A 26,011-nucleotide genomic window follows, 5' to 3' on the forward strand; every position below is an offset into this window, starting at 1 on the left:
TCAGGCAGTTGTTTTAATGAAACACGTAAGATCGTTTAAGATTAGCGCGAATCAGAGTCACCCGATGTCACCGGGAGTTCCTAACGTCTGATGTCTCTAGAATGTCGAGCTTGGGAGATCTCAGTGTGCATCCGAAAGCAATGCTCCGAATGAAAGTATCTTTTATAGTGTCTAGGTAATTGTGTATCCGTAAAAGAACCATAATTTAATATACATGTATTGTGATGTAAATATTGTAAACTAAGTATATACAATATAAAATGTTGCACATACCTGTACCGTTTCCTTTTCTGGCAATCTTGAGTAACCTTTTCATTTTCTGCTCAGAAGCACATTTATTTTCGCATTAGTATTAACACTTTGACAGTCGGTATCATGTTTGTTGACAAATAAATAAAATAAATATTGCAATATACATTTCAATCATTATAATTTTATAATTATAATCCCCTGATTATATTTTATAATTATATTTTATAATAATATTATAAAGAAATCATTTTATTAGTTTTCAAAATGAAATATTTTCAGAAACTGTCATTAGTATCTACGTGATACATTTTGCGATAAAAATATGACCATCAAAGTGTTAGTTATAGGGAAAAGTGTACAGAAGGGTTGGATGATTTTTCGATTCAATAAAAAAGGAAATGTTAACAGTAAAAGACACTTTTATTGATAACAGTACGTTTTACAATATTGCGGTAATGAGTGTATAACACAAGCGCAATATCAAGTTCTCATGCACAAATTTGGATTTATATACAAAAGCTACGGGGTATGCTTATGTACAAGTGTTCATTTGTAAAATCAAATTGTTGGTAATGATATATTGCAATTATTCAGGGTTTGAAAGAGTTTGTAAAACACGAATAAATCAATGTTTTCCTGGCAATATATCTAATGAATTAATGATTAACGATTCAAATGATGAATGAAAAATTTTCGAATTCTATACAATCGATGCAACGTAAAATGATCGTAAGATGGAAGCATCGAGAAAAATCTCCTGAATCGAGACACGTTGTTCAAATAAATAACCAATACAACTGTTTTATAATATATATATGTACATTACAGAATGGATAATCGTTTCAAGAAAAAACTTCAATTCTTTCATTGCACATTCGTCACTGCATAGTTAGCACGTTTGTCATGAGAAATTGTCTGTAAACACAAACTACGAACTGCTGTAACTGAAGTTAAATAAATAATTATGATTTCATCTATCTAGAATCTATAATCCTCACCATGAAATCCTATCCTATTCATATTATCACTTTTATATCTTCCACTGCGGTCAACGTTTTGTTTTTTGTTATTTTTTCTTGTTTTCAGTATTTACATTTAAGAAAGAGGATTTCAGTTAGTTAACATTGACGCTTCGACGGTTCACCTTCGAAATCCTAGAACTTATAAAGAGTTTCTAAAAAAGTTTCTGTGATAAAAATAAACTTTCGCTGTAGAAATGAGATATCCATTTCTACTTTCTGGATCGCATCACTTTCGATTTTTCGGTCATACATACAAGGTTTGCTAAAACTTCGGAATGCGGACGTTCTATGGCAACACTTACACTTTCGTCGTTCAATGTTTTCTCAATAAATTTCACGTGAAAAAGTCCCTTATGTCTAATACTTCCGCAAAACTTTCTCAAAACGATCGACCGTGGGTCCATGAAGAGTGTCTAATAAATTACCAGACGTTATCACTAGTTTCGCGTGAAACTATCTTGTAATCCTTCATCAGAGTTACCCAACCTGGTGACAGAATTGGGCTTGAAGATGGTTGGGCGTGGATGGGGTAAGTGGTGTCAAAGGGGTGAGAGGTGTCATCGGACTGCCGGGACTCTCACTGCCAGCACTGCCACCCTGATATCCACCCAAATAGGCGCCCACCATGCTCACTCCAGAAGAGTACAGGTCTCCTGGATGATGCTGCATTGGAGGTGAGTGGTGCACTGCGCAATACAAGCAAAGAAATAATTCGTTTAGCTGTCAGGCGAATTTAACCTTCTGCCCTATGATATCGTGTCAGACTCGTGGTGAAGACTTTAAATTAAATTTGATGAATCGAAATGTTATTTATTTTTTAATATAAATTAAATATTCCTTTTCTATGATCAGTCGTTAACGTCTGAAGTGAATGTAACGAGCAGTTCTGCTTAAAGTATTAAATTCTCTTTTCTTCTAATAAATAATTAACGTCAAAATATTTTTACCGAGCACAATTGTGAAACAAATCATATGGCAAGGGGTTAACACAGACTGAGAAAATATTTATTTTATCGATCAAGCAATTTGCAAATTCAGAAATAATATAAAATATTATAATATAAAATGTGTCAACAAATATGGAACGTACATATACATATTATATTAATCCTCGTTAAAATTTTCAATACGATATGTTTTAGATTTTATACAATTACTTATATTTAGTAGGAATTTTAATATACACCAGTCCATTTTGTTTGAAAGTATAATAATTTATTTTCTCGTTTCGTGATGTTTTTATATTTAATTGTTCCATGTTACCCAATTTTTGTAAATTTCAATTTTCTCGTTCTGTTTGTCTGAGAACAAATTTTAATGACCAAAACCTAGATCAACGGCACTTCTGCTTCTATTCCTTACAATTAAATGCCATATTCACTAATGAATTAACCAGTTAACTACGTTTGGCGAGTATACACGCTATCTTAAAATTCTGAATGGCACTAACATTTCAACAATGGACTATTTATTTTTTTTTAGACAAACACGCAATTCTATTTCGTTTCGCTTTAGTTTTTCGTCGGAACATATCATAAATGCATTTGGCCTGAATTTGACGAGTATACACTTTATTATTCGATTCTATTGCGCGTACAGTAAGAGATTTTTCAAGCTAAATTTCGCATGTAACAGGTTAATAGAAGCAAAAACGTACTCACTTTGTGTCTTAATCTTGCCGCTGTGTTTTTTCTGTCTGGCCCTCGAATTCTGGAACCAAACTTGCGTAACCCTTTTACTGAGCCCCGTTACGTGAGCTATCCTCTCGAGGTCCTGGCCATCTGGGTTACTGTCCAATTGGAAGTTCGCTTGCAACACGGAGAGCTGTTCCTCCGTGAAGGTCGTTCTAACCCTCTTTGTCTTACTGCCTTTACCGCCATGTTCGGAGTCACAGTCTTCCGAAGACGAAGTATTATTTCCTTCGACAACATCAAGATAGTGAGCCTTACAGAGCAGCCTGGCGTCCAGCAAGGCGAATTGTTCTCCCGTAGACAATTGACGAGAACAAGCGTCACAAGCGAAACAGGCCAAGTGATAAACCCTTTCTCTGGCCCTTCTCACCCAGTCACCGGCACCCACGCTTCGGCCACATTTCGCACACTTTGCGCCAAAGGTTCTGCAAACAGAAATTAGTAGACCTGTGATGTAATGTAATATAATGTAATTAACCCTTCCATTGCAGCTTTAAATTTTAGTATTAACTTTTAATAATAAAGACGAATATTAACCTTTCCATACTAAAAGATTATTAGTTTGGAAGGTATTCCACCATCAGTTATTCTAAGTGGCATAATTGAGCCACTAAGAAATACTTTTATTGCAACTCCAACTTATTGCTTAGACATCATTCTTGCAAACATTGCATTGTTATTATTACAATTATTGAACATATAGGAACTCGCCACGAAGTGAATATTATACAATTATATATAATTACATTATATAATGCTGTACAATATAATTTAATTAAACAAATCTCATACTGATACTAAAGAATACGAAATGTTATCCTTGCATAAACAAAATATCAAGTAAAACAATCGGGTGCCCAGAAAATAGATTTTAGTTTTCCACTGTCACTTTAATTCATTTTCTTGTTTTCAAATAATTGACTGCGAAGAACGTGCCACACTCATCAGGTTGAACAGCCATAACGACAAATTATAAAAGATTTTTGTTTCGAAATGGTTTATAATAAGGTGCTTTCTAAAATATCTTTGGATTCGTGATTAGAAAAGTTAATTATGTGGAGGTAATTCATTGAAAATGTTTCCATGTCTCGCGGTCGGATCGCGGTTCTAGATTTCTTTTTTAGCCAGCAAGGAGGCAACAATTGAAAGGGACAAGGAGCTATTTTGGTCGGGGCTGCAGGTTCATTCAGGACCTCCGTGCATGAGAATCCGATGGCCCTGTCCTCATTAACATACTACTCCGCCACTTGATGTCCCTCGGAGTGGAACGCGTCAGATGCACGAGCTACGGTTAAGGATCGGTTCGACCTCTTGCGATTCGATCGGCAGATTACGTCGAGATTATCTCGACATCTCAGTCCCGCGGCTTCCCCTCGCCCTACAAATGACTCGAACCCTTTGAGTTTATACCGACGACCAGGAAATGGGCGACACGCTCGGGACTGTCGACCTCCGGATCGAATATATAAGCGACGCGCGACGACTAGCTGCTAATTAGTTGGCGTCATCGGACACCGTCTATTAATGGATTAGATAAAAAATGGCCTGCAAGAACGTTTAAATTGCATTTTTATGAAGACACTACGATCTGTTCGAGCTCCTGGTGTTATTAGCGTTTTCTAAGTGAGACTTCTCTTCTGACCGATTAACACTGAAACTACCGAACAATTAGAGCGACTTATTTCCATTTTTTTATCAAAATTATAACAGTACGTTCCATGAGATTCGAAGTTTCTCATAGTCCAGTGTCTGTACAAATACATAAATTTAATTTAAAATCTCTAGCAGAAATGACTTCATAATTTAAATAATAAAAATTCTGGGGTAGGTCAATTTAACGAACCTGGTAGTTCTAGTGTTAAATATTATATATGCCTGAAAGCTTACGAATCATTAAAAATGTTGGTGTCGTGCACGTAAAAGAGTTGCATCTAGGTATCAAGCGATTCTGAAGAATATTTTGAAAACTTTTAGAAATACCTCTATAAAAACTTCAAAAGTGCATTTATCGAGGCTAATTGATTTATAATTCAGTTTGCGTATTGCTAAATCAATTTCTTTAATAATTTCTCAGAGAAACACCTGTTATCTTTTTAACCATTGCCAAATGAAAGAATTAGGAACAAGTCATTTTGACTCGCCTGGTAGTTTTAGTGTTAATTATACTAATGCCATTTATAAAGCAGCAAAAATCGCGAATAGTTTAAATTGTCAGTGATGCTGTTGTTGAGAAATTAAATATTATGTTTATTTCAGTTCTATACCGACTGAAATTGAATTGAAATCAGATTTTAAATCATTAAACAATTATGCTCAATATTTTTAAACAATGTCTTTTGTAATGCGTATACTTCTGTTAAAATTTTTAAGCAATTCCTTTAATATTCTATGCTATTACACTGCCTATTTCAATCAGTAATATTGAAACAAGTCAAAATTCAACGTAAGCAGCATAACAGAAAATGTTAAATACAAAAACATACTTATAATTAATGCAATATTTATTATTGCAAGCATGTACCATTGATAATCAAAAATTACAAATCCAATGAAAGTTGAATAGTTATAATGCAAGTAAAAGTTTGGTAACAAAAAATGGGGATACCATTTTGTGCAGAAAGAAAAATAGTAAAGAGAAAGAATAAGTTATGAAAAGTAAGAATGCTCGATCGACCAATGGTTTATTGTATGGAAAAATATGGTAAGCTACGGAAGGATTAGTCTGACGACGAATTGCATAGTCATCGTCGCATCGAAGATATTTTCGGGCATTATTGGTTATGGTGATTGTGCACTGGGCACGCCTAGAAGCACGGAGTCTCTCAGACATCGAGACGTGTTTCTAAATTTCATTGTTGCCTCTGACATTTCTAGTCGTCGGTAGCCTACTGTTAGGCTATCAACTATTAAATATATAACGAAATATTAAATGTATTTAATAAATTACATATATTTAACACAAAGATTTTGTCGTTTTTTGTACTCGTAAACAAACAAATATTTTTCTTTTGAAACAAATAACATCTGTTTTCAAACTATTATACATATATGAGACACTATAGTTAAATAGTGATTTTAAACATCTCTCTTTAAATGCAAAATCAAACAATCATTGTAGAATGTATTTTAATTTATTATTAGAGGTATAGCTTCAATCTAACGAACATGTAAAACGCATAAAATAGTATATCCTTGAAGTAATTGTTATTATCATTCCAATTTTGACATGGCCAAAAGACTTTTTATTATTTCGTGGCACCAAACCCAATCCTAATAAAATTTGCTTTTAAATATAAAAAGTTAAGAGCCAATGAAACGCTGTAATGTTAAAATATTGAACAATTCGAAAGTTGGAGTTAATCGCTTTGACCAGCAAGCGGTTCACATAAAGGACAATCTTCCTTCGTTTTTACTTACAATTAGTTTTATTTTATCCAGCGAACAGTTGAGCACTCTCTTTTTTTACTTTCCATAAAAAACCGGCAAAATGTTTGCATCAACCACATATTACAAAACTTTATAACGTTGCCATATCAAATTAAGTGGTTCTTCCAGTCACCTCTCTATTGCGATGGGTTAATTTCAATAAACCGTTCCAAATCAAGAAATCACTAAAAAAATATGCAAAGAAGTCCCAACGAGAATTAATCCATAAAAATCGAATGCAGTCGTTAAGAATGTTTTGCGACCCATCGCCGAACACCTTATGTTTCACCGTGACTGGGGAAAGTGCAAAAGATGACGCGGCTTCGTTAAATATCAGGCGAAATATCTCGTGGACTTTGGGCGAGGTGTCATTAGCATAAATAGTGGCGCCACCCCTAACCTCCTCGCGTGTTTACGTCGGATGATCGAAAGAGAAAAGAGTAGACAACGGAAGCCCTGTGTAACCAGCCAGGAGGAGAGGAAACTGGTATTGGGTATCTATAAATCTTCAGGGCCGTACATCGGCTACCAAACGACCCCGCCCTAATTTATTCATTTGTTCTTCCACACAGGCGGGCCCTATAAGTCAACGGGGGATTAAGTCAGGCGCTATTCGACCTCAGCACGGTAGAATTCATGGTCCCCCCGGTCCCGACCGCATTCGATTCTCGCGCTCCGCAGACAGATTACGATCACGATCTTCGATATCATGAGAGATATAAATGAACGACTATATAAATTACTACGTTCACCGCATTTTATCGTTGAAGTATAGTTTTTGCCGGGGGTACCGATTCCACCCGACTGAGAAATGAATTAGAACACTTCTTTCGATCGACTTGGAATAGAATTATTACGGAAATAAAAATTCGGCTTATTGTATAGCGAAGACTTTGAGAATTGTAGGAATAATTTATAATAATTCATTCAGGAAGAATATGTTGTACGATGTTAGTGAACTGTTGGAATATTTCATTGGAGTTTTTGGTGTTATGGTTAGCGCGTTAACTGTGAAATTTAGTTTGAAAAATCTCTCGTTTCGTTCTCAATAAAGTCAAAAAATGAAGTGTATATCCGTCAAACTCAGGATGAATGCACTTAGGTTATATTTTAATGAAAAACCAAAGCAAAACAAAGACTTATATGCTTATCTGAAAAACAAAGAATTTATTGTTGAAAGAATTAGTATCGTTTCAAGCTTTAAAATGGCGTGTATACTCGTTAAACGCAATTAACTGGTTAATTGTGTAATTCAGTATTGTATGAAAATAGTTTATGAATCATTGTGATTAGTCGACTGAGCTCTTAATACTTATCAAATTTTACTTCACCTGGTGGTTTTAATTCTTTAGTAACAGTCAACTTTGATTCATTGAATTTCGTGTAATTGTTATAATTATGATTATTTCATAAGGTATATAATAATTTCGTTTAAAAACACAGTTCACGCGATGTTTTTCATGTTTTTTTTTTCATGCATTACAATCATTATATAATGTTAATGAAGTATTAAGACCTACAATTTCCATCAAAGATTTTATCACGTGCATCATTCTTTTACTGGCAACTGAGTCCTACAATTACAATCGCCCTTTATGTAAGTAATACACCACGTAACTCGAAGAAACAAATTTTTTGCGAAACGAGTATCCTTACTGATGTAAGTTTAGTTTTCCATCTCATTGTTAAAAGAAACATGACAGCAGCAAATCTTATTATCCTTATCATGCTTATATAATAAATATGTGACAAATATATGGTAAATATGATAAGATTTCCCTGCTGTCATATTTTTCCTAACAAAAAAGGAGGAAATCTAAAGGTACTCTCACACCAGTAAGTATACTCGTTCCGCTAAAACTTTGTCTATACGAGTCACGTGGCCGTCACGTGGGAGCGTTAGTGGTTCGCCAGTGGGTGATTAATGTCTTCGATGTAGTCTCCTCTTTCGATTCTACCTTCGTCTTCTTCTTCTTCTTCTTCTTCTTCTTCTCCTTTTTCTACTTTTTCGCTTTTTTCTTTGGACCTCACGTACAGCCAGCTATTCACGTCACCGAGCATACGTGTACCATGTATGCTCGCGCGCGAGCTGCGAGTCACGTTGTGACGTTGAAGCAGCACCGATGCCGGCTACGAATAAAGGACATCTCAACTGACTTTTTCTCGCGATCACGGGTCCGTATAGAGAAAAAAGAAGACTGTTTTGCCAATCGGACGGTACGAACTTTTGTAACGGCGCTTTTCAATTGACAGACATAGTGTTGCCGGTGAAACTGTGTCCTGTTATATATGTAATATACAATGAGTGTACTTGAAATCATAGCAAGGCTTTTCTTTAAAAATTGTCTTTTATATGTAGTTAAATATTTTCATAGAACATATAATTATACATTGACAATATTCGTTAAAAGGAAACTAAGTGAATGTGTGAAGGGCACATAAAAATCGTAAGTTACTAGAAACTATATTTTTTTAATTATGCCTAATTGTAGACAGTGAAAAGTAATTTAGTTAATTTTTTAGTATTTAGAAATGACCGATCGATTTAATTAAATTTTCCAACAATTCTTCGACAACATTTTTTTATTCTATTTATAATGCATTTCCTTTAATTTTAGTTATTTATAATTTCTGCTAATTTCGAGTGATTACATAATAGCTAACTTTATATTTTTCCTCAAAGACATTATAATACCTATATAAAAGAATAAATGAAGAAAAATAATTTATAAGCTACAAAATAACACTTCTTGATTCATTTACGAAATCTCAAAGCTATAAGGTACAAAAATAATTCGTTTATGAAAAACAAATATAATAAGAATATTATTTGTTAAAAAAACCTATTACATTTTCCATTGTTCTATAGTTAATACCCAACAACTTACATACCTGTGTCTCCCCTTAACCCTTTTCCTTATAACAACGTGTCAGACTCGCGATGATGATTTTAAAGAGAATTCAACAAGGATGAATATTACTCGATCCTTTTCAATTCAAATGAAATATTATTCTTCTGTTATAAATAATTATACTTTAAAGCAAACATTGACTTATAACGTGTTTAGAATTTTTCTATTTTTTGAAGAAATTGTTAATGGCAAAATAATCGCATCGATCATAATTGAGAAGTAAATCACAGAGCAAGGTTTATTTCCAATTGAATTCATTCAATAAAAAAATCAACCCATTCACGATCCAAAAATAAACTACTAAAAACCCAAACAGGAAACAGTTGTAAAGAAAAAAGCACAAACACACACGCCGAGTTCCGACATTATTATTCCCGAAACGTATTCAGGAAATCATTGAAATCATTCGGGGCGGGCGAGGATGGGCGAAGCTCACCCCTGGCGATTGGAATCTGGACCTTTTTACGGAAGGCGTAGGCATTCGCATTTAAGTGCCATTAAGGCAGAAACGATAAGGTCGTGATTAAGGCGGCGGCCGATTCACTGTCGCAGCTTTCGGCCGTACTGAATTAAGAGAACCGGAATTTCGTCGCTGAGTCCGCTAATAGAGCGATTTCTGGTCCGGCTCGCGTCGTTTTCTTCCCTCGGCCATTCCCTTTTTTTCATTCTAGTCAAAAAGACGCGGGGGAAACGACCGTCGTAGGAGGAGGGGGCGGGGAATAGCGTCGGCGAATATTTATTAATTTAAAAGACACCCGTCCTCTGCCCGATTGAAAAGCACCGACGCGACGCGGCGACCCAGCGACGCGGGGACGCGCGAGGGTAGGTGAAAGAGAGAAAACCACAGCTGGTCCCGAGAGCTGGCTTACGAGGCGAATTCCTTGGTTCCTCGGGAACACTGACAGTCTTTTTTACTCGTGACTCGGCACCCGCATACCTGTATATTCGTGTTCTCAATCAAAAACCACAATCCTTTCGGAATCGCTTTGTAATCGTTTAAGTTGTAAACATTAAACCGATACGGAGTAACAAGGCGAGCGCGCATCATAAATGTAACTTTTAAGATTCGGCTGCGCGCTCGGTGATCAAACGAGTCGATAAGTAGTCGAGCTGTGAAATATTCTGTTTTTAGAAGGGATCTCTGTTTTGACGATTCTGTCTTATCACTGAAATTGTCTTACGTTTTATTTCTCGACTATGATCGACGCAACTACTTTATTATTAATAATTCGTTGAAAATGAAAAGAAAGTCCAGGTATATTTTATGTTTGTGTTTGGCCTACAGTACAAGAATTGATAACAAAAGAATAATGTTTCATTTGAATTCACGAGAGTTCGGTAATATGTATGTTTGTTGAGATTTGTTTAAAATCTTCACCGCGAGTCTGACACGTTATTGTAAAGCAAGGGATTAACACTAAAACTATCGAATAATTAGAGTGACTTATTTCCCGTTTTTTTATCGAAATTAGAACAGTACGTTTCTTGAGATTCGAAGTGTGTCCTACTCTTGTATTTGTACAAATACACGAAATTAATTGACAAGCTTTCGCAAAAACGCCTTCATTATTTAAATATCTGCAAAATAAATATTCTGAAATAATTTAATTTGAGCCGTCCGGTAGTTACCAGATGCTTAAATAATGAAGAAAAAAGAAATAGCCTACTGATCCTTTGCTATTTGAAGAATTAAATCGTTTGTATGCAACTTAATATTCCAAATATGAATGTTTGATCTCGTCAAAATGTCATCATTCGTTCTCAAAGGGTTAATTATGAATTATGTTAGGGCTGACGTTCCGAAGACTGAACGACACAGTTATGAAATTATACGAAGTAAAGGAGGAAGTGTTCTTAATCTTTTGCACTCGAACTTGCTCGCCATTCGTAGTAGATTTTTTTATTTGATCGGTCAAATCAACTACTAAATATAATACTGAAATCAATGAAGCATGAAATCACATGTAACTAAAGTTTAACTAACAGTTTGATCTGCAGCACAGTATATTGTTGATGTGCGTGAGTGTGTGCGTGAGATACTCCAAACTTTGGCAATACCTGTGATTAGTACTTCGAATGCAAAAGATTAACACTTTACCTTGTGATTTATTTTACAACCGTGATCGGTATAATTACCTTGTCATTAATAATTCATTGAGAGAAGAGAACAATTATAGGCATACCATCTACTTGCTACTTTACTTCTTAGTCACTACTACTTTTTATTGCTTTTTACCACCTTTTTAAGACCTTTTCTCACTTTTCAGTACTTCTTAGTACTTTTTACGACTCCTATCTAATTCTTTCTACGACTCATAAAGATTAACCGATGAATTAAATAATGTCCTGTCTCGTCAAAGGAGACGCTTCACTAGGTACGACGTGACCAGCGTGTATAGCCAAGCTTAAGATGTTTTGGCTACCACCTGTGCTCCTGGAAAGGACCATCATTTGTTTGACTTATATACCAACCTCGCAGAGTATGCTGACACCAGCATAGCTGATACAACGAACACCCTGTCGCGCAGGTAGCTTCAAAGTATTCCACGGACAGCTTCCGAAGGATCAGTGTTCAAAGGTACCATTACGGATTAAACGCTAGTGACTCACCAAAATTACTAATCTGCGTTTCTCTGTTGTGTGTTACAGAATTTTACAATAGATACCTTTCATAAAAACTTGTGTAGTAACCATTTATTTTTAATCTCCGTTTATGACGTTATTTCTCACATTACTACAGATACTCGCCGTTCTAGCGCCACTCTTTTTGGTTTACTTACCTTGTATTTCACCTGTTGGTTTTATGTAGGTAGTTATCATTAACTAAATGAGGTATTGCACCGATCTTATGTTTATAGCGGTGACCTTAGAATTAAAATTGTGCCGGGATTAGGGGAACTGACCGCAGGCTCTACCTCGACGAATAACAAGGACACGCCGAAACCGAACCCCCATAATTACCGAGCGTCGCGTGTGAACGTCTCCCCTTGCCCCTGCGCACATTTACACCTAAGATCGTTAGACAAATACATTAAATAAAGCTACATTATATGGTGACCTTTAATATTAGTCAGGTAGTAAAAGTTTTCTGAGAAAAGCTTTACCTGGTGAGATTAAAGTAATCGACGTGTTAATGTCCATCAATAGCTAGGTTTATATGGTTGAGAGATCATTTAACACATTATTTACTGACAATTTTACCGACGGTAATTATCATATGCTACCGGTTATTACTCCGTAATTAACCCCTTGGCGTACTAACTACTTTCGCTACTAAGCTCGTGTAACATTTTACTGTCACAATTAATTTAGAAGAAAACAATTTAGAAGAAATGCATTAAAATTTTCCTCTCTACTTGAAGTGTAAATTTCATTTGGAGATAATAAATTGATAATAGCAAAATAGTTGTTCGTTTTGATCCGTGGATAATGAACAACATTGATTGTTGTTAAATTAGTCTAGAAATCTTCATCAGGAGTCTCACTCGTCACTGTATGGCAAGGGGTTAAATATTAAAGTGAAACAATCTAAATAAACTTCAATATACTTTATTTATACATAATGAATTGAAATGAAACTTTAGACTCGTAACCGGTTAACAACGTTTGGCCATGAAAACACCAGTTAACTCGTGGTCGGTTAACAATGTATTAATGGCGAGGTTGAGGAACGCGAATCTCATTGGCCAGCTTTCATCATTTCTCACCTCATTTTTGATACATGTTTCCTATTGGTCAATACGATTACACGTAATCAATCAAAACTATAAACAAAATCCTTAGCGAGAGACCCCTCTTGCCCCTGTGTTGTCTCACCAGACAGCAAATGAATTCCCAATAGTATATATTATAGGAATAGAAACGAGTTGTACTTACATCGCATAGTCGTGTCTGCAGTAAAGCCGCATCCCTCGGAGGAAACAAGAGTGCTGGTCGTGCAAAGGTCTTGCACAAGCGCAACACTTCAGGCACCTGGAATGCCAGGTACGACCCCCTACGCAGAGGACGGTGCGTTCGCGAACACTTTCCCCGCAACCACCGCATTCCATCTCCATGCCATCGTGACCCTCGTTGTTTACAACGTTAGTGCCACCCTTTTTGATACTTGATACATTGTTGTTCTTGTTCGTAGTGTTGTTATTGTTATTCGAACAGAGGATGCTGTCCGTGCATTCAGTCTCAGCTTCAATTTCAGTCTGCAACAGATTCATTAAAAAACATACTTTCGATAACGTCCATGATAATCAAGCATAATTCTTGGTTTTTTCTGTATTAACACGTTGAATGCCACGGAGGTCACCGGGGACGGCCAACCAAATCGAATTATTATAATTCACTCAGTTAAACGATGATTACTTGAAAACATTTCTATATTATAGATAATGCTATCTAATGATTTAATGTTACATTTTTTCCATGTTGTGTATTTTGCTCTATGAAATCGTGTGGCATTCAACGTGGTAAATTTTATTTCAAGTTCGTGGTAACATTGACAGTGATTAGTACTGATCATCTTTATATTTTACACTTGTTCACTATTTTCGATTGTTATGATACGTATATTAGAAATAAACTTTTTTATTGGTTCATATCTTATTTCATTAGTAAATATTAGATGCCCATTTTTCGTGGGAGAATTTTTTAAATACAGTAAAACGTTAATTATTCGATCTCCGATTATATGAAAAGTGGATTATTCAAATGATTGATTATAACAAAAAAAAAACATTCATATAAATATAAATATACATAATAATAATTTTCGATAATGAACGAAATATTCCATTATCTATAATTGTTATATGTAATAAAAACGATTAATTTTTTATTCGTTAACTTTTTTAAGATATTTTCTCCATATTATAATTGTGTTTAACTTCAATAATGATCTAGTTTTAGTTGCTGACATTTTCCATAGAAATGTTCGCCACAATTGTTGTTATCAATCTCCGTTTTTCAGTACTTCTGACAATGAATAGATAAAACGATGCTCGTCGTTCAATTCATAAAGTAAATGCTGAGGTAAAAACGTTTCCAGGTGTGGCTGCAGGCTCCAAATCTCAATTAATACTCGGCAAAGTGAAATAATAAACAAACGGTAGGCCGCCGGCTGATAAATGACGCCGCTCTGGGCATGATCCCTCGGTCCCCGGATGGTCTGAGCAACGTCTACGATCCGCATGATTACATACACGTCGTGTATCACTTTGCGTGCACGCGATTCCGCGGGATGGCCTCTGGTAGGCGCAAATTTGCTCATTGTGGCGCAAAGATTTAAATGAAACTGCAAATACGTAGGCAGTGTAAATTTGAATCGTCTAATTTATAGGGTAATTCTAAGATCTTGCCTCCTTTCCATATTTTACCTTTTCCACTAATATTTTTTTCTCCAAAATTAAATTATAATACCGACCATTGTTGTTTATAGCGCCGATTAATATTTATTTACGTTTGCCCACTTCAAAATTATGTGATCACGGCGTAGAATTAATTAAAATGAAAAAATATTAGAACCTTTCACAGATGTACAAAGTTTATTAGCTTAACATTTTTTAAATTAGTAACCATACGCATTAACATACTTCTAGAAAATGTCATTATATTGTTTAAATAAAACATTTGCAAGAATTTAGTTAATTCTGTTGGATTGAAAATTTAACATTTGAATTAGCATAATTCAAGGTATTATGAATATATTAATAATTATGAAACACATTGCATTTCTTACATTAAAAAGATATTTAAATTGTAAATATTTCATTTTTACTCTACACTAATATTTTTATCACGAATCATTCAACGAAGATACTAATTTAAACATCCCCAAACTGTTATGTAATATAGACAAGGATAATATAAAGCACGTTATATCAGTCACGTGTAAAAAGAAAATAACATATCGTTTCCTGAAATTGATACATTGCTTTATGATATTTTCTTATTAAATTTGTTAGATACTATCTAGAAATAATAATCAAATAATTTATAATTACCTTAACTGATCTATTCCAATTTGATATAGATGAAAATGAGTATCATAATTAATTGAAATAGGTTTTAGAGTCAGTTTTTGACGAATAAAGAATTGATATTATTATTAGTCGTTTAAAAGCAAACAAATTTAAGAAGAATATATCAGACAGATCTATAAATCCATCGTGTTTATCGGACTAATTGATCGAACGGTGGGGAAACATTACAGGGTCACGTTTAATGAATTGGGCCCACTTACGTACATGAGATGATCGAGAGATCTCTTCGGCAACTATAAACTGGAAAGAGGTTCCTACAAGCTTGTCTGCGCAAAACCCGCGTATGTCATCCGCAGAATTTACTACACGCTATATATTAATTTATATCGGTATAATATTTAACAAGATTTATTGCTCGTCTCAGCGATAGGGCTATTAAATCCAGAGGAATTGTTAATGATTCTAAGCAACGGGACGTAGGCGAGGTTTCAGAAAGGGTCATCAGCTTAATATATTTGCCTTAGGCTACTATTCTTCTGTGCTTCTATCTTGAAATTAAAAAATAAAGACTTTCCGTTTCCTGTTTAATATGGCGAAAAATTTACATATTACTTCTAGAAACAGCTCGCTATGAATATTATATGATCTACTCCGTACTAAGACCACGTATTGTTTTCTTCATTTTTAATGGTACGAATATTTCACAAACTATTTGAATAATTTGAAAAATGGAGCACAGTGAATTATAACTAATAGTAAATCTATAGTCATATATTCTCATTATTTATATTTAATAAAGCTCTAATAGAAAGTTGAACGAAATAGTGATTAACCTCATTTTTTATTTATTATATTCCAAATGCTCAATCTGTATCCGAAATATTTCGTTTCATTAAAAATAAAAGATATATATTTATTGTTTTATTATTATTACTAGAGTATTATAATATATATCTTTGGCTTTTTTTTTATTGATTCGGTTTTAGAACATTAGCATCATAAGATTTATTCATGCTGCGATAAACTATCGTTCATTAATCAAGGCCCGTTAAGGAGAGGACTCTTGCCATTCGAGCACGATTAATTGAGAATCGACGACATCATGCAGCTAATTCGTCTTTTTTTAGCCACGTAACATGTCGTGACAGTGGGAAAAAGAGTGGGGAGAAAAGACAGCGGCGGGGGAGAGAAAGTCATTGTGAGTGCGTAGAGATATACGCAAAGATAACGCTTATCTGATCTGTAAGTGACTTTTTCTTATCGCTGTCTTGCCACACGTGCTCGTATAGACACCTGTACGCACAAGTGTACGACGAGCTTCAACTCAATGATATTAATTGGTACACAGGTAATGCACAAAGTTATTATTCATCCTAGCGTGCAATCAATGAGTTAATTACATACGTTTCTCGATTTACTGCGTGTCCTCGTGATTATCGACTTCCTTTAGTCTACGATTACCGATATACGTTGACTGTCACGTGAAATGTATTGAAAGAAATATCATTGATGAACGTACACTAAGACTTGAAAATGAAAAATGTAGTATGTAATAAAAGTGTGCATTATCAAATTAAATTTAGCTTAAATTGTTTTTTAACCCCTTGCTCTATGATTTATTTATCAACTATGATCGATACAACTACTTTGTCATTAATAATTTATTGAGAGAGAAGAAAAATTCTAAGTAAATTGTATGTACAATATTTGCTCCAAAGTATAATAATTAATAACAGAAGAGTAATATTTAATTTGAATTGTAAAGAATTGAGTAATATTTATCTTACGAAATTCTGTTTAAAATACTTCCCTCGAGTCTAACACATTGTTATACAGCAAAGGATTAATTTATGAACATTATAAAAAAATATTATTCAAATAAAATTATCCAACATGTAACAATGTAAGAGAGGCTTTGAAAAATGTAATATTATAAAAATACAAATTTCTGACTTCAATAATTGTTTTCATATTAGCCAGAATTTTTAGAAACATATCTTAAATGTAATAAAAGTAAAATAATTTATTTAAGATTATTTAGAAAATCGAAATATTGTGAAAGTTAAGTTTTATGATATTTAGTATTTAATTATTTATTTAATATGGACAAATAATTTCTAAATTCATCATTCGTAGCTTGTAAAACTTTTTAGTAATGGAAATTTATAAGAAGGCAGCAGAGTCAAAAGTTGCGTAAACAACCTTCATTTCTAAAGATTCAGTAAAAGATTGTTATCTTAGTAAAGTGTTTAAACAGATGACTTAAAGTAGACATGTTTCCAAACAAATAAACCGTAAGTAGTCCAGTGAAACAGTTTTGGCGGATAGAACAGTTGATTCTTTCAAAATAATATTCCAAGCGCAAATACGAAGTGTTAAGACTGCTGAGTCGTTTCGGTGATTTCAATGCATGGGTATTTAAAAGGACTGTGCATAGAATGTTGAAGTCTCCGTGTTTGACTATTTACGTAAATATTAAATGCTTATTATATAGACTTTAATTGGTTTTTCATTAGAATTGCAATATACAATGCAGTTTCACTACTTAACTGTGACTAATTATATTACTAACAAATTCTTTGTATGGTACTGCATAAATAATATAGGGTAAATCGGGGAGAAATGGCCCACTTTTATTAAACGAATTATTAAATCTTAAATATCATGAATACCTTAACAACAAAGAACATATTTATGAAAGTAAATATTAGTAAGGACTATAGTTAATAATACTCTTATATCCAAAGATCAATATACCACTGAAAATAATTAAAAATATAATTATTTGAAAATCCAAACGAGATCGAGCCATCTCACCCGAAATTATCCTAGAATATACGAACAAAAAATAAAAAATAAATTTATAAGGAATACATATTTTTGCTCTACTTCTTATTTATGCGGTATGTCACATATAAAATATTGCGTTGTCAGAAGTAGGTTACAGTATCAACTATCCGGCTATAAATATACGCAATCGGGGCAAAAGTAAGTGGATAGATAGTAACAATACTTATCCACGTGTACATAGATATATTCCTTGCATTAGGAACTTACAACCGAAAAGGTTGAAAGTGCATCGTACATGAAAACCTTGTAAACCTAAATTTCTTGTGAGAAGCTTCGAATGGAAAATCGTTACTCTACATTTTCAATTAATTTTTTCATGAGAAACCACGTCCAATTGTACCATCCAAACGAGACATTCTGTATATACATACATCCGTCTCTTCATTTACGTGGTAAATAACACCATTTACGCGATCTAAATTTAGTAACACCAAATAAAATTTACCTTCGCTTTCTAGAATGACATGATTATTTATTGTTAACCTATGTGAAATAAATATGTAATTCTGAAAGTTATACCAGCTTTTCTCTTTAATATTTTCTTTTCTTTTATACTAATTCTATTTATGCGATTTTCATTCACGTAAAACGAATCTACGTGGAACAATATTCTTATATTTACATTTATATTTAAAATAACACAAGAATATAGTACACCCCCTACAACGCGATCAAAACATTCCATGTTACAGGGTTTCACGTGAAATTCCCCTTTTGGATACTGATCCAATTTGCATTAAGTTTTTGCACTCGAAGTACTCCTCACAGGTATTGCCAAAGTAGTATTGGCGTTGTACACTGTAAGTTAAACTATTTGAATTTGTAGTTAAACTTTAGTTGCATGTGATTTCATGTTTCATTGATTCCAGTATTTAGTCGTTGATTTGACCGATAAAATAAAAAACTCTACTATTCGCCATGACGAGAAGGTTCGAGTGCAAAATGATAAATTCTTCCTCTGCTTCTATCAGTTTCTTATAGAAAATCTCACTGTCATAATTATTTTCCGACGATCTTTTATCGTGTTATAGATTGTCCTACTATAATCGGTATATCCACTGTATTATGTATACTTTTTCTTTTAACACATTAAGCGCCACGAGAATCTTAAGCGTTTATAAGAATAGAAACAATTATTAATTATTTGTTATCTGAATTCTTACATTACTCTATTGTCAACATATTTATGTTAATAAATATTTTTAGTCGACATCTGTCATCTTGCATATTGTAATTTTTTTCAAGCAATCTAAAGGCGTTAACCTATTGACCCTTTGAACTTGATTTATTTTCAATATTGTTAGCTGTAAATTTATATTTATTTTTAGATATATAAATTAAAGTAACTTGCAGCAGTAGAATTTAACACGTGTCATGTTTATGTCATTTATTATTATTATATTAAGATTTAATTTTTATACTCTTTTAAAGTATGGTACTCTTTAAAACAGTTTCCAACGTTCTATAACAAATCTGTATTTCCATCTCTAGCATGGCATACGAGTGCAAAGGGTTAACCGATGTATCGATCCCAAACTTTTGACCGACAGTGTATTTTCAATTGTAAATAACACCCCTGACTTAGACGATATTCCATCCTCATCGATGATGGTCCGCGACGCGCGACTTTTCGACGCGTGAATTTGCATACGAAGCGTCGAAAGAACGCTTCAAGCAACCATGGAAGAAGAAACGTGGAAAGAAACGCCCGTTGCATAACAGACACCTCAAGAAAGACAACATCGACGACAGCCAATTTCGAAGACGGCTACAGCGCTACGGCTAACGTCTCCTCATCTTCCTGTCTCTGTCTTTCTCTCCTCCAATTCGTTGCAACTTCTCTCGCCGGCCGATAATCATTTCATGCATAGCTGGACGGTCACTGATTTATGATCTGCCGAAGGCGAAGTTGAACTTCCCAGCTGTGATTTATACCTTCTGGCATTTCGATCTTCCCTTAGAAACTAAGCCGTGTTCTTCTTCGACGGGACTCGGGGCCCGATGATTAGCGCCGCGACGCGATATCGCGTCCATTGTATCGGGATCATTGTTTGTCAAGTTCAAATGTCGATGTAAGTGTATCTATTCCCTGATTTACACGGTACTTCATCTACACAGATTCCTGTTCTTACACGCTTTTCAAAATAGCAAATTCAACACTGAAACTACCGAACAGGTCAAATTAACCCATTTCAGAGCTTTTATTTTGCAAGTATTCAAATTATGAAGACGCATTTACGAAATATTTGTAATTAAATTTGTGTATTTGTACATTCCAATCTCAAGAAACGTATTGCTCTAATTGTTATAAAAAATTAGCAATTAGTTGTTCTAAATGGTCGGTAGTCTTAGTGTTAATTCCTTGCCTTGTATCGTCATGCGAGACTCATGGTGAAGATTACGAACAAAATTTAATAAATACAAATGGAGTTCTTCCGAGTTCAAATTGAATATTATTTATCTGTTATCAATTGTTATGCTTTGAAGTAAACGTAAACATGCAATGAGACTAAAATTCCTGTATTTTAATAGTAAATTACCAATTATAAATTAGTTCTAACGAGTGCAGTAACAATAGTGCATTACAGTAGTATTTTTACTTCATCTTTCATTTTCTTGCGTCCTCGTTCTTTTAGTTGCTTGTTTTAATTTGCAATTTAATTAATTTATATTATATTCAGGAGGTTTCAAATGAATGCACCCGAAGAATCGTTCACGGTGGGTGATTAATATATTTAATTTATATATTTAATAGCTAATTGTATTTCTTAAAAAGCTTCGAAAACACGCGCGTATAACACTTTCATAAACGGCTAAACGGCACAATATGATAATTGACATTTTAGATTCATGCAACTTCCTCGTATCTCACTACAATACTCAACAACGTATAGTCGTAAATTTCTATTATCGTGTAGTAAATACTACTCGACGAAAATACAATATAACACGCCTATCAAGTCTCGATTCGTTAATTCCATTGTTTGCAAACAATAAATTTTCATTCTTCGTCTGATTAAATCACTAAACGGCATGTGACGTGCAACGAACATTGCATAAATGCTTGTAAAATATCCTTTCTTATCTTGATTCGTTCAAATCGTCTCGATGAAGTATCGCTTTGTACCATGCAATTCTATTATTTTATTTCAAAATTTCATTGCTAAATTGAAAAATTTCGTTTCTAATTTAAAAAATTTCTTTGTTAATCCCTTGCCCTGCTTTTTGTGGTGAAGATTTCAAATCGAATTTAACAAACATAAATATTATTCAATTTGTTTTAATGCAAGTTACATATTAGTCCTCTGTTATCAATGATTATACCTTAGAGCACACGTTGACGTAGAATAAGACTGAAATATTCTCTTATTTTCAATAAATTATTCATGACAAAATAGTTAGTTTAATCAAAGCTCGGAAAGAAATCATAGAACGAAGGATTAAATTAAAAAATCTCATTGTTAAACTTAAAAATTTCATTGTTAAATTCAAAAGTTTCAAGATGTCGAGGAGAAAACTGAAGGGAGCACAACGAGAGTATTTTCTGATGGTCCACAAGTCTATTAGAAAAGTCACAAAAGTCGTGCGGAACTACGTAAAATAAAGGTACTCCAGTGACCATGGCCATTCCTATAATTTTACAATGGTGTTTCAGTTTTATGATCCATCGAAAGGCAACTTCTCCACAGAATTCAAAGAGTAATTTACAACGGCTCGAAATTCGTTTTTATCCTCAGTTGCCCCTAGAAAGTAATCCGAGGGTTCAGAAAGAGGCATTATTTCTCAGTGAAACTAAACCTAATATTTACCTAAGAATTCAGGAAATTATGTTCTTGAATTGTTAGACGAATATTCCATTTCTCGAGTTTTAGGCGTTTTATGAAAGAGTTTATATTTCCGAAACTGATGTAATCTAAAAAAACAAAGCAATACTTGGTATCACCAAAATAAAGATTGGTTTAAATAAATACTGAAATGAAATTCTTGTTTATTATTTATTTTCATTGTTACATCATCTTAATGAACGTTGCTTGAATAATAATCTATTTGAACAAAATGATTTCAATATTTGCTACTTTAATAGAAATTTAGGTATTTGTTTCAATACAACGGAGAATCAAAAATACTTCTCTATGATTTACAAAATTTATATGTTAACAACTATAAATATCATCAATAATGTTTATGTTTATATTTAACAATGTAGCTATTTTTACTGGAATATGTTTAAGCAATCAAATATGACAAAATATGGAATGTTCACTATTCTCTATTTAATTATCTCATTCATGAGGAAAATATATTTTGAAGTTAAAGACAGCTACAGCATAATTCATAAAATTTTACAGCCTTTGCGTACTAAGAACGAATTAAATAAAACCATTAAAATTTAGAAAAACAGTCAATACAGTCATAAATGCTTACCGTCTATATATGTAATTTACTCTTTTCCTTAACACTAAAACTACGGTACTAGTCAAAATCGTTAGTTTCCGTTTCTTTATTTCAGGATTATTGATATCTTAAAAGTATTAAATACAAGGAAATGATTGTAATAATAAATCGTTTCACTTTAATACTATAATAAATATCTAAGAAAACCAGAAAAGGCTTGACTGTTGTAATGTATATAATCAATAAATATTAACCCCTTGTCTTATAATAACCTGTTGGACTCGTCGCGAAGTTTTCAAGCAAAATTTGACCAGCATAAACATTACCAAATTCTTTTGAATTTATTCTTTTGAATATTTGAATATTATTTTATGACTTTTGAATATTATTCTTTTGTTATCAATTATTATATCGTAGAGCAAACATAAACAAAGAATATATCTAGGATTTTCTTCTTTTTCTTGAATAGATTATTGATGACGAAGTAGCCGTACCGACCATAGTTGATAAATAAATCATAGAGCAAGGGGTTAACCGTATTAGATGCTCGGTAGTGCTAGTGTTAATTCAATATTTTGAACAATGCAGTCCAGCGTTATTTTTCAAATGATACACAAAATATAAAAATCTGATTAACAACTCCTTGACCAATAGACTGGACATCCATCGTGGTGCTCATTGTCAGCGTCAAATATTCGTTCCAACAACTCAAGAATTTTTCAATTCGACCCGGCCCGTCGTAGGTGGACGCGATCATCGGAGAATGCAATCAGCGGGTAGTTACGAAGAATAATAGGAGTCATTTTTTATTCGTCAACAGTTCAGGGCGACGAAGATGAGCTGACAAAGTGAGAAATGCAACGGGTGAAGAGGTCAAACGGGCCTCTCTACCGACTACCGGACATCGATGCTGCTCGGATACGTTCGATTCGTCACTTGACTGCGCGGACGCGCGTTTAATAGCACGGTCGAATACTATTTCACATGATTTATTACCCTTAAACATTTCACCGGAAATCGTAAACATTTTTCTCGATGTTCCAACATCATTAAATCGGTCCAGGGAAATGCCAGTACAATAGAATCTCGTACAACACGATTAAAAAATTCTGTATTACAAAGATTTCACGTTTACAAATATCGCATTAATCCCTTCACCTACAATATTCTGCCAGACCCGTGACGGAAAATTTTTAACTGAATTCGACAAATTTCAGTGTTATTTATTTGTTTTAAATATGAAATAGATATTATTTTTCTATTAGCAATCGTTAAACTTTTCTAATAAATGATTAAAAGTAGGTATATATTAATAAGTAAATAGTTGTATCGATCATAGTTAAGAAATAAATCGTGGGGCAAGATGTTAACCCGCTATAGACCGAATTTTTATTTGTCACTATAGAAAACTGTATGCGATATAAAATTAACAAACATCAACCTGTAAATACAAATGACCAATGTATTCGATAGTTTTATTATTTGTATGGAAACGAACATACCTCGTAATATTAAATTACAATTATGAACTTTCATGCCTGAGCGTATACGTTTAACTTAATTAATTACTTCATCTTATTCACCACTGTTCTATGCAAAATGAAGTAAATCAACAAGATGTCAATATATTAGTATTACTTACTAGCGTAAGTAAGAAAATAACTGGCTATAAAATAAAAATATACAAGTTGGATGATATATTTTTCTTAGTGGAAACAGAAACAAAAGGAAAGACATCAATTGAAAACTGATTAATCGGAAAATATAGAAATGATATGAAGAATTAAACGAAAGTGTAGAATTTTAAATCCGGTCGTTTGATCAGTTCTCGGTATTGTTAGTGTTAAATTCACTTTTTTGGTATTGGTTCAATTTCTTTTTCTGCTTGCTTTGCTTTCTTATGAAAAATCTCACTTGCATAGTTATTTTTCAACCCCCGGAGACGCTATTTAATGAAAAAGTTATTCTTCGTTGAAATTTGATTCGAAATTCGATAAAAGATAATTTTTTATTGAAATCATTTGATCCTGTTATTGAGGGTTCTACTGTACTAATTAATTTCATAAAAATCGCGGATTAGTATTTACGTTGTATGTCGCGCGCGTTTGAAGATTAGCGGCGGCGGCGGCATAGACTTTTGCACTACCGAAGGCGACATGGAGTAAATATCAATATATTATCTTAACTTAGTTTTAACCTCTTCAGTGACGAATTCTGTTTTAGAACAAAGTTAATTTTACCTCTCAAAAAGCAATGATACCTGGTTTTTACAAGTTTCCACTAAATAAATCGAATAATAATAAACACAATTTTGATAAATTTTAGTAATATTAAGCTTAGAATAATTAGTTACTTATCATAGTTATCCACTCTAAATGTAAATAAACATTAAGTGACTTTATCAAAATATCGCACTACAATTTTCCTTCATACGGATAAAGCCAAAATGAACATAGAGCGTAAATGCTTGCTAACGGACGCAACATTCAATCTCTTTTAGTAAACTATAAATATGACAAATAATTACTTTATTGAAATTTCGGTTACTGTACGGTGGAATTTTGCATGCTTTGAAGAATTTCTTATCGAGTTTCGAGTTCTAAGGACTGTTACTAGCTTAAGTAAATCGGATAATCGAAGCTCTACTGTAATTACAATTAAAAATTCTAATGTTTAACCTCTTGCGCTGGAAAGGCGTACTATACACGTTGAGATGTTCTCTTTCAAAAATTGCCGCATTACATACACTAGATTGTTTTCAAATGTATCACTCTACACAAAGTTCTTAATAACCAAAAGTAGTGTATATATCTGCGTGAAACAGGTAAAAACAAAATTCTTTTCGCAAGACGTAAACGATCACCACGCACGAATAAATGTCCAAGGAATCACCCCTTGCTCTACAATTTCTTTCTCAACTCCGATCCATACGACTACATTGTCATTCATAATTTACTAGAAAAAAAGAAAAATTATAGACATATACCATGTCTGTATTCGCTGTTAAATATAGTAGTAGTTAATAATAATTGATTACACAAGAATAATGTTTACTTGAAATTGAAATAAATGGAGTAATATTTATGTTTATTGAATCACGTTGAAAATCGTTACCACGAGTCCGACACGTTATTATAAGGCAATAGGTTAACTCAATTATTTACACGTCTAAACATATCTACTAATTGTAATCGAATATAGACAAACTCTCTCAACATCGGCTTACCTTCATGTCGTTCATGCGTGTATTGCCCCAGTCACGATATCTCCATTCGCTGTTCCATAATTAACCAACGGAAAGTCCAACGGGGAAACACGTCCGGGAACTGATTAAAAATACTACAATTCAACAATTACAGTCACAGCACCAAGGATCCAATAAGAAATGTCTGAGAAACTTGCAAACCGCACCAAAAACACCGAAGGAATCACAGAAAAGTCTGTCGCCTCACGGATCAAAAAGGACCAGAGAGTAAAGTACCCTATCCGGA

General features: G+C 33.6%; 1 protein-coding gene across 2 annotated transcripts; it reads right to left on the reverse strand.

The window, feature by feature from the left end:
* Positions 1–675: 675 nt before the first annotated feature.
* On the reverse strand, positions 676–26,011 carry LOC116428538 (LIM/homeobox protein Awh). Of its 2 annotated transcripts, none has more exons than XM_031980288.2 (4): positions 25,747–26,011; positions 13,180–13,499; positions 2,936–3,390; positions 676–1,960 (listed from the first exon to the last, which is right to left on the reverse strand). In XM_031980288.2, exons 1-4 carry the CDS (start codon positions 25,759–25,761, stop codon positions 1,752–1,754), a joined length of 999 nt encoding a protein of 332 aa, XP_031836148.1. In that variant the 5' UTR covers positions 25,762–26,011; the 3' UTR covers positions 676–1,751. The 2 variants fall into 2 exon arrangements, with proteins under 2 accessions (XP_031836148.1, XP_031836150.1); XM_031980290.2 differs by having other exon boundaries at positions 2,932–3,390.

Source organism: Nomia melanderi, chromosome 1 (genome assembly GCF_051020985.1).
Source record: "Nomia melanderi isolate GNS246 chromosome 1, iyNomMela1, whole genome shotgun sequence".
Taxonomy (NCBI): domain Eukaryota; kingdom Metazoa; phylum Arthropoda; class Insecta; order Hymenoptera; family Halictidae; genus Nomia; species Nomia melanderi.

Bases quoted from the DNA above. Each gene is read 5' to 3' on its own strand.
- LOC116428538 (XM_031980288.2), bottom strand. The intron at 3,391-13,179 runs GTAAGTACAACT...TTCTGTTTGCAG, and splicing joins TGCAGACACGACTATGCGAT to AACCTTTGGCGCAAAGTGTG. The intron at 1,961-2,935 runs GTGAGTACGTTT...TGTATTGCGCAG, and splicing joins CGGCAAGATTAAGACACAAA to TGCACCACTCACCTCCAATG.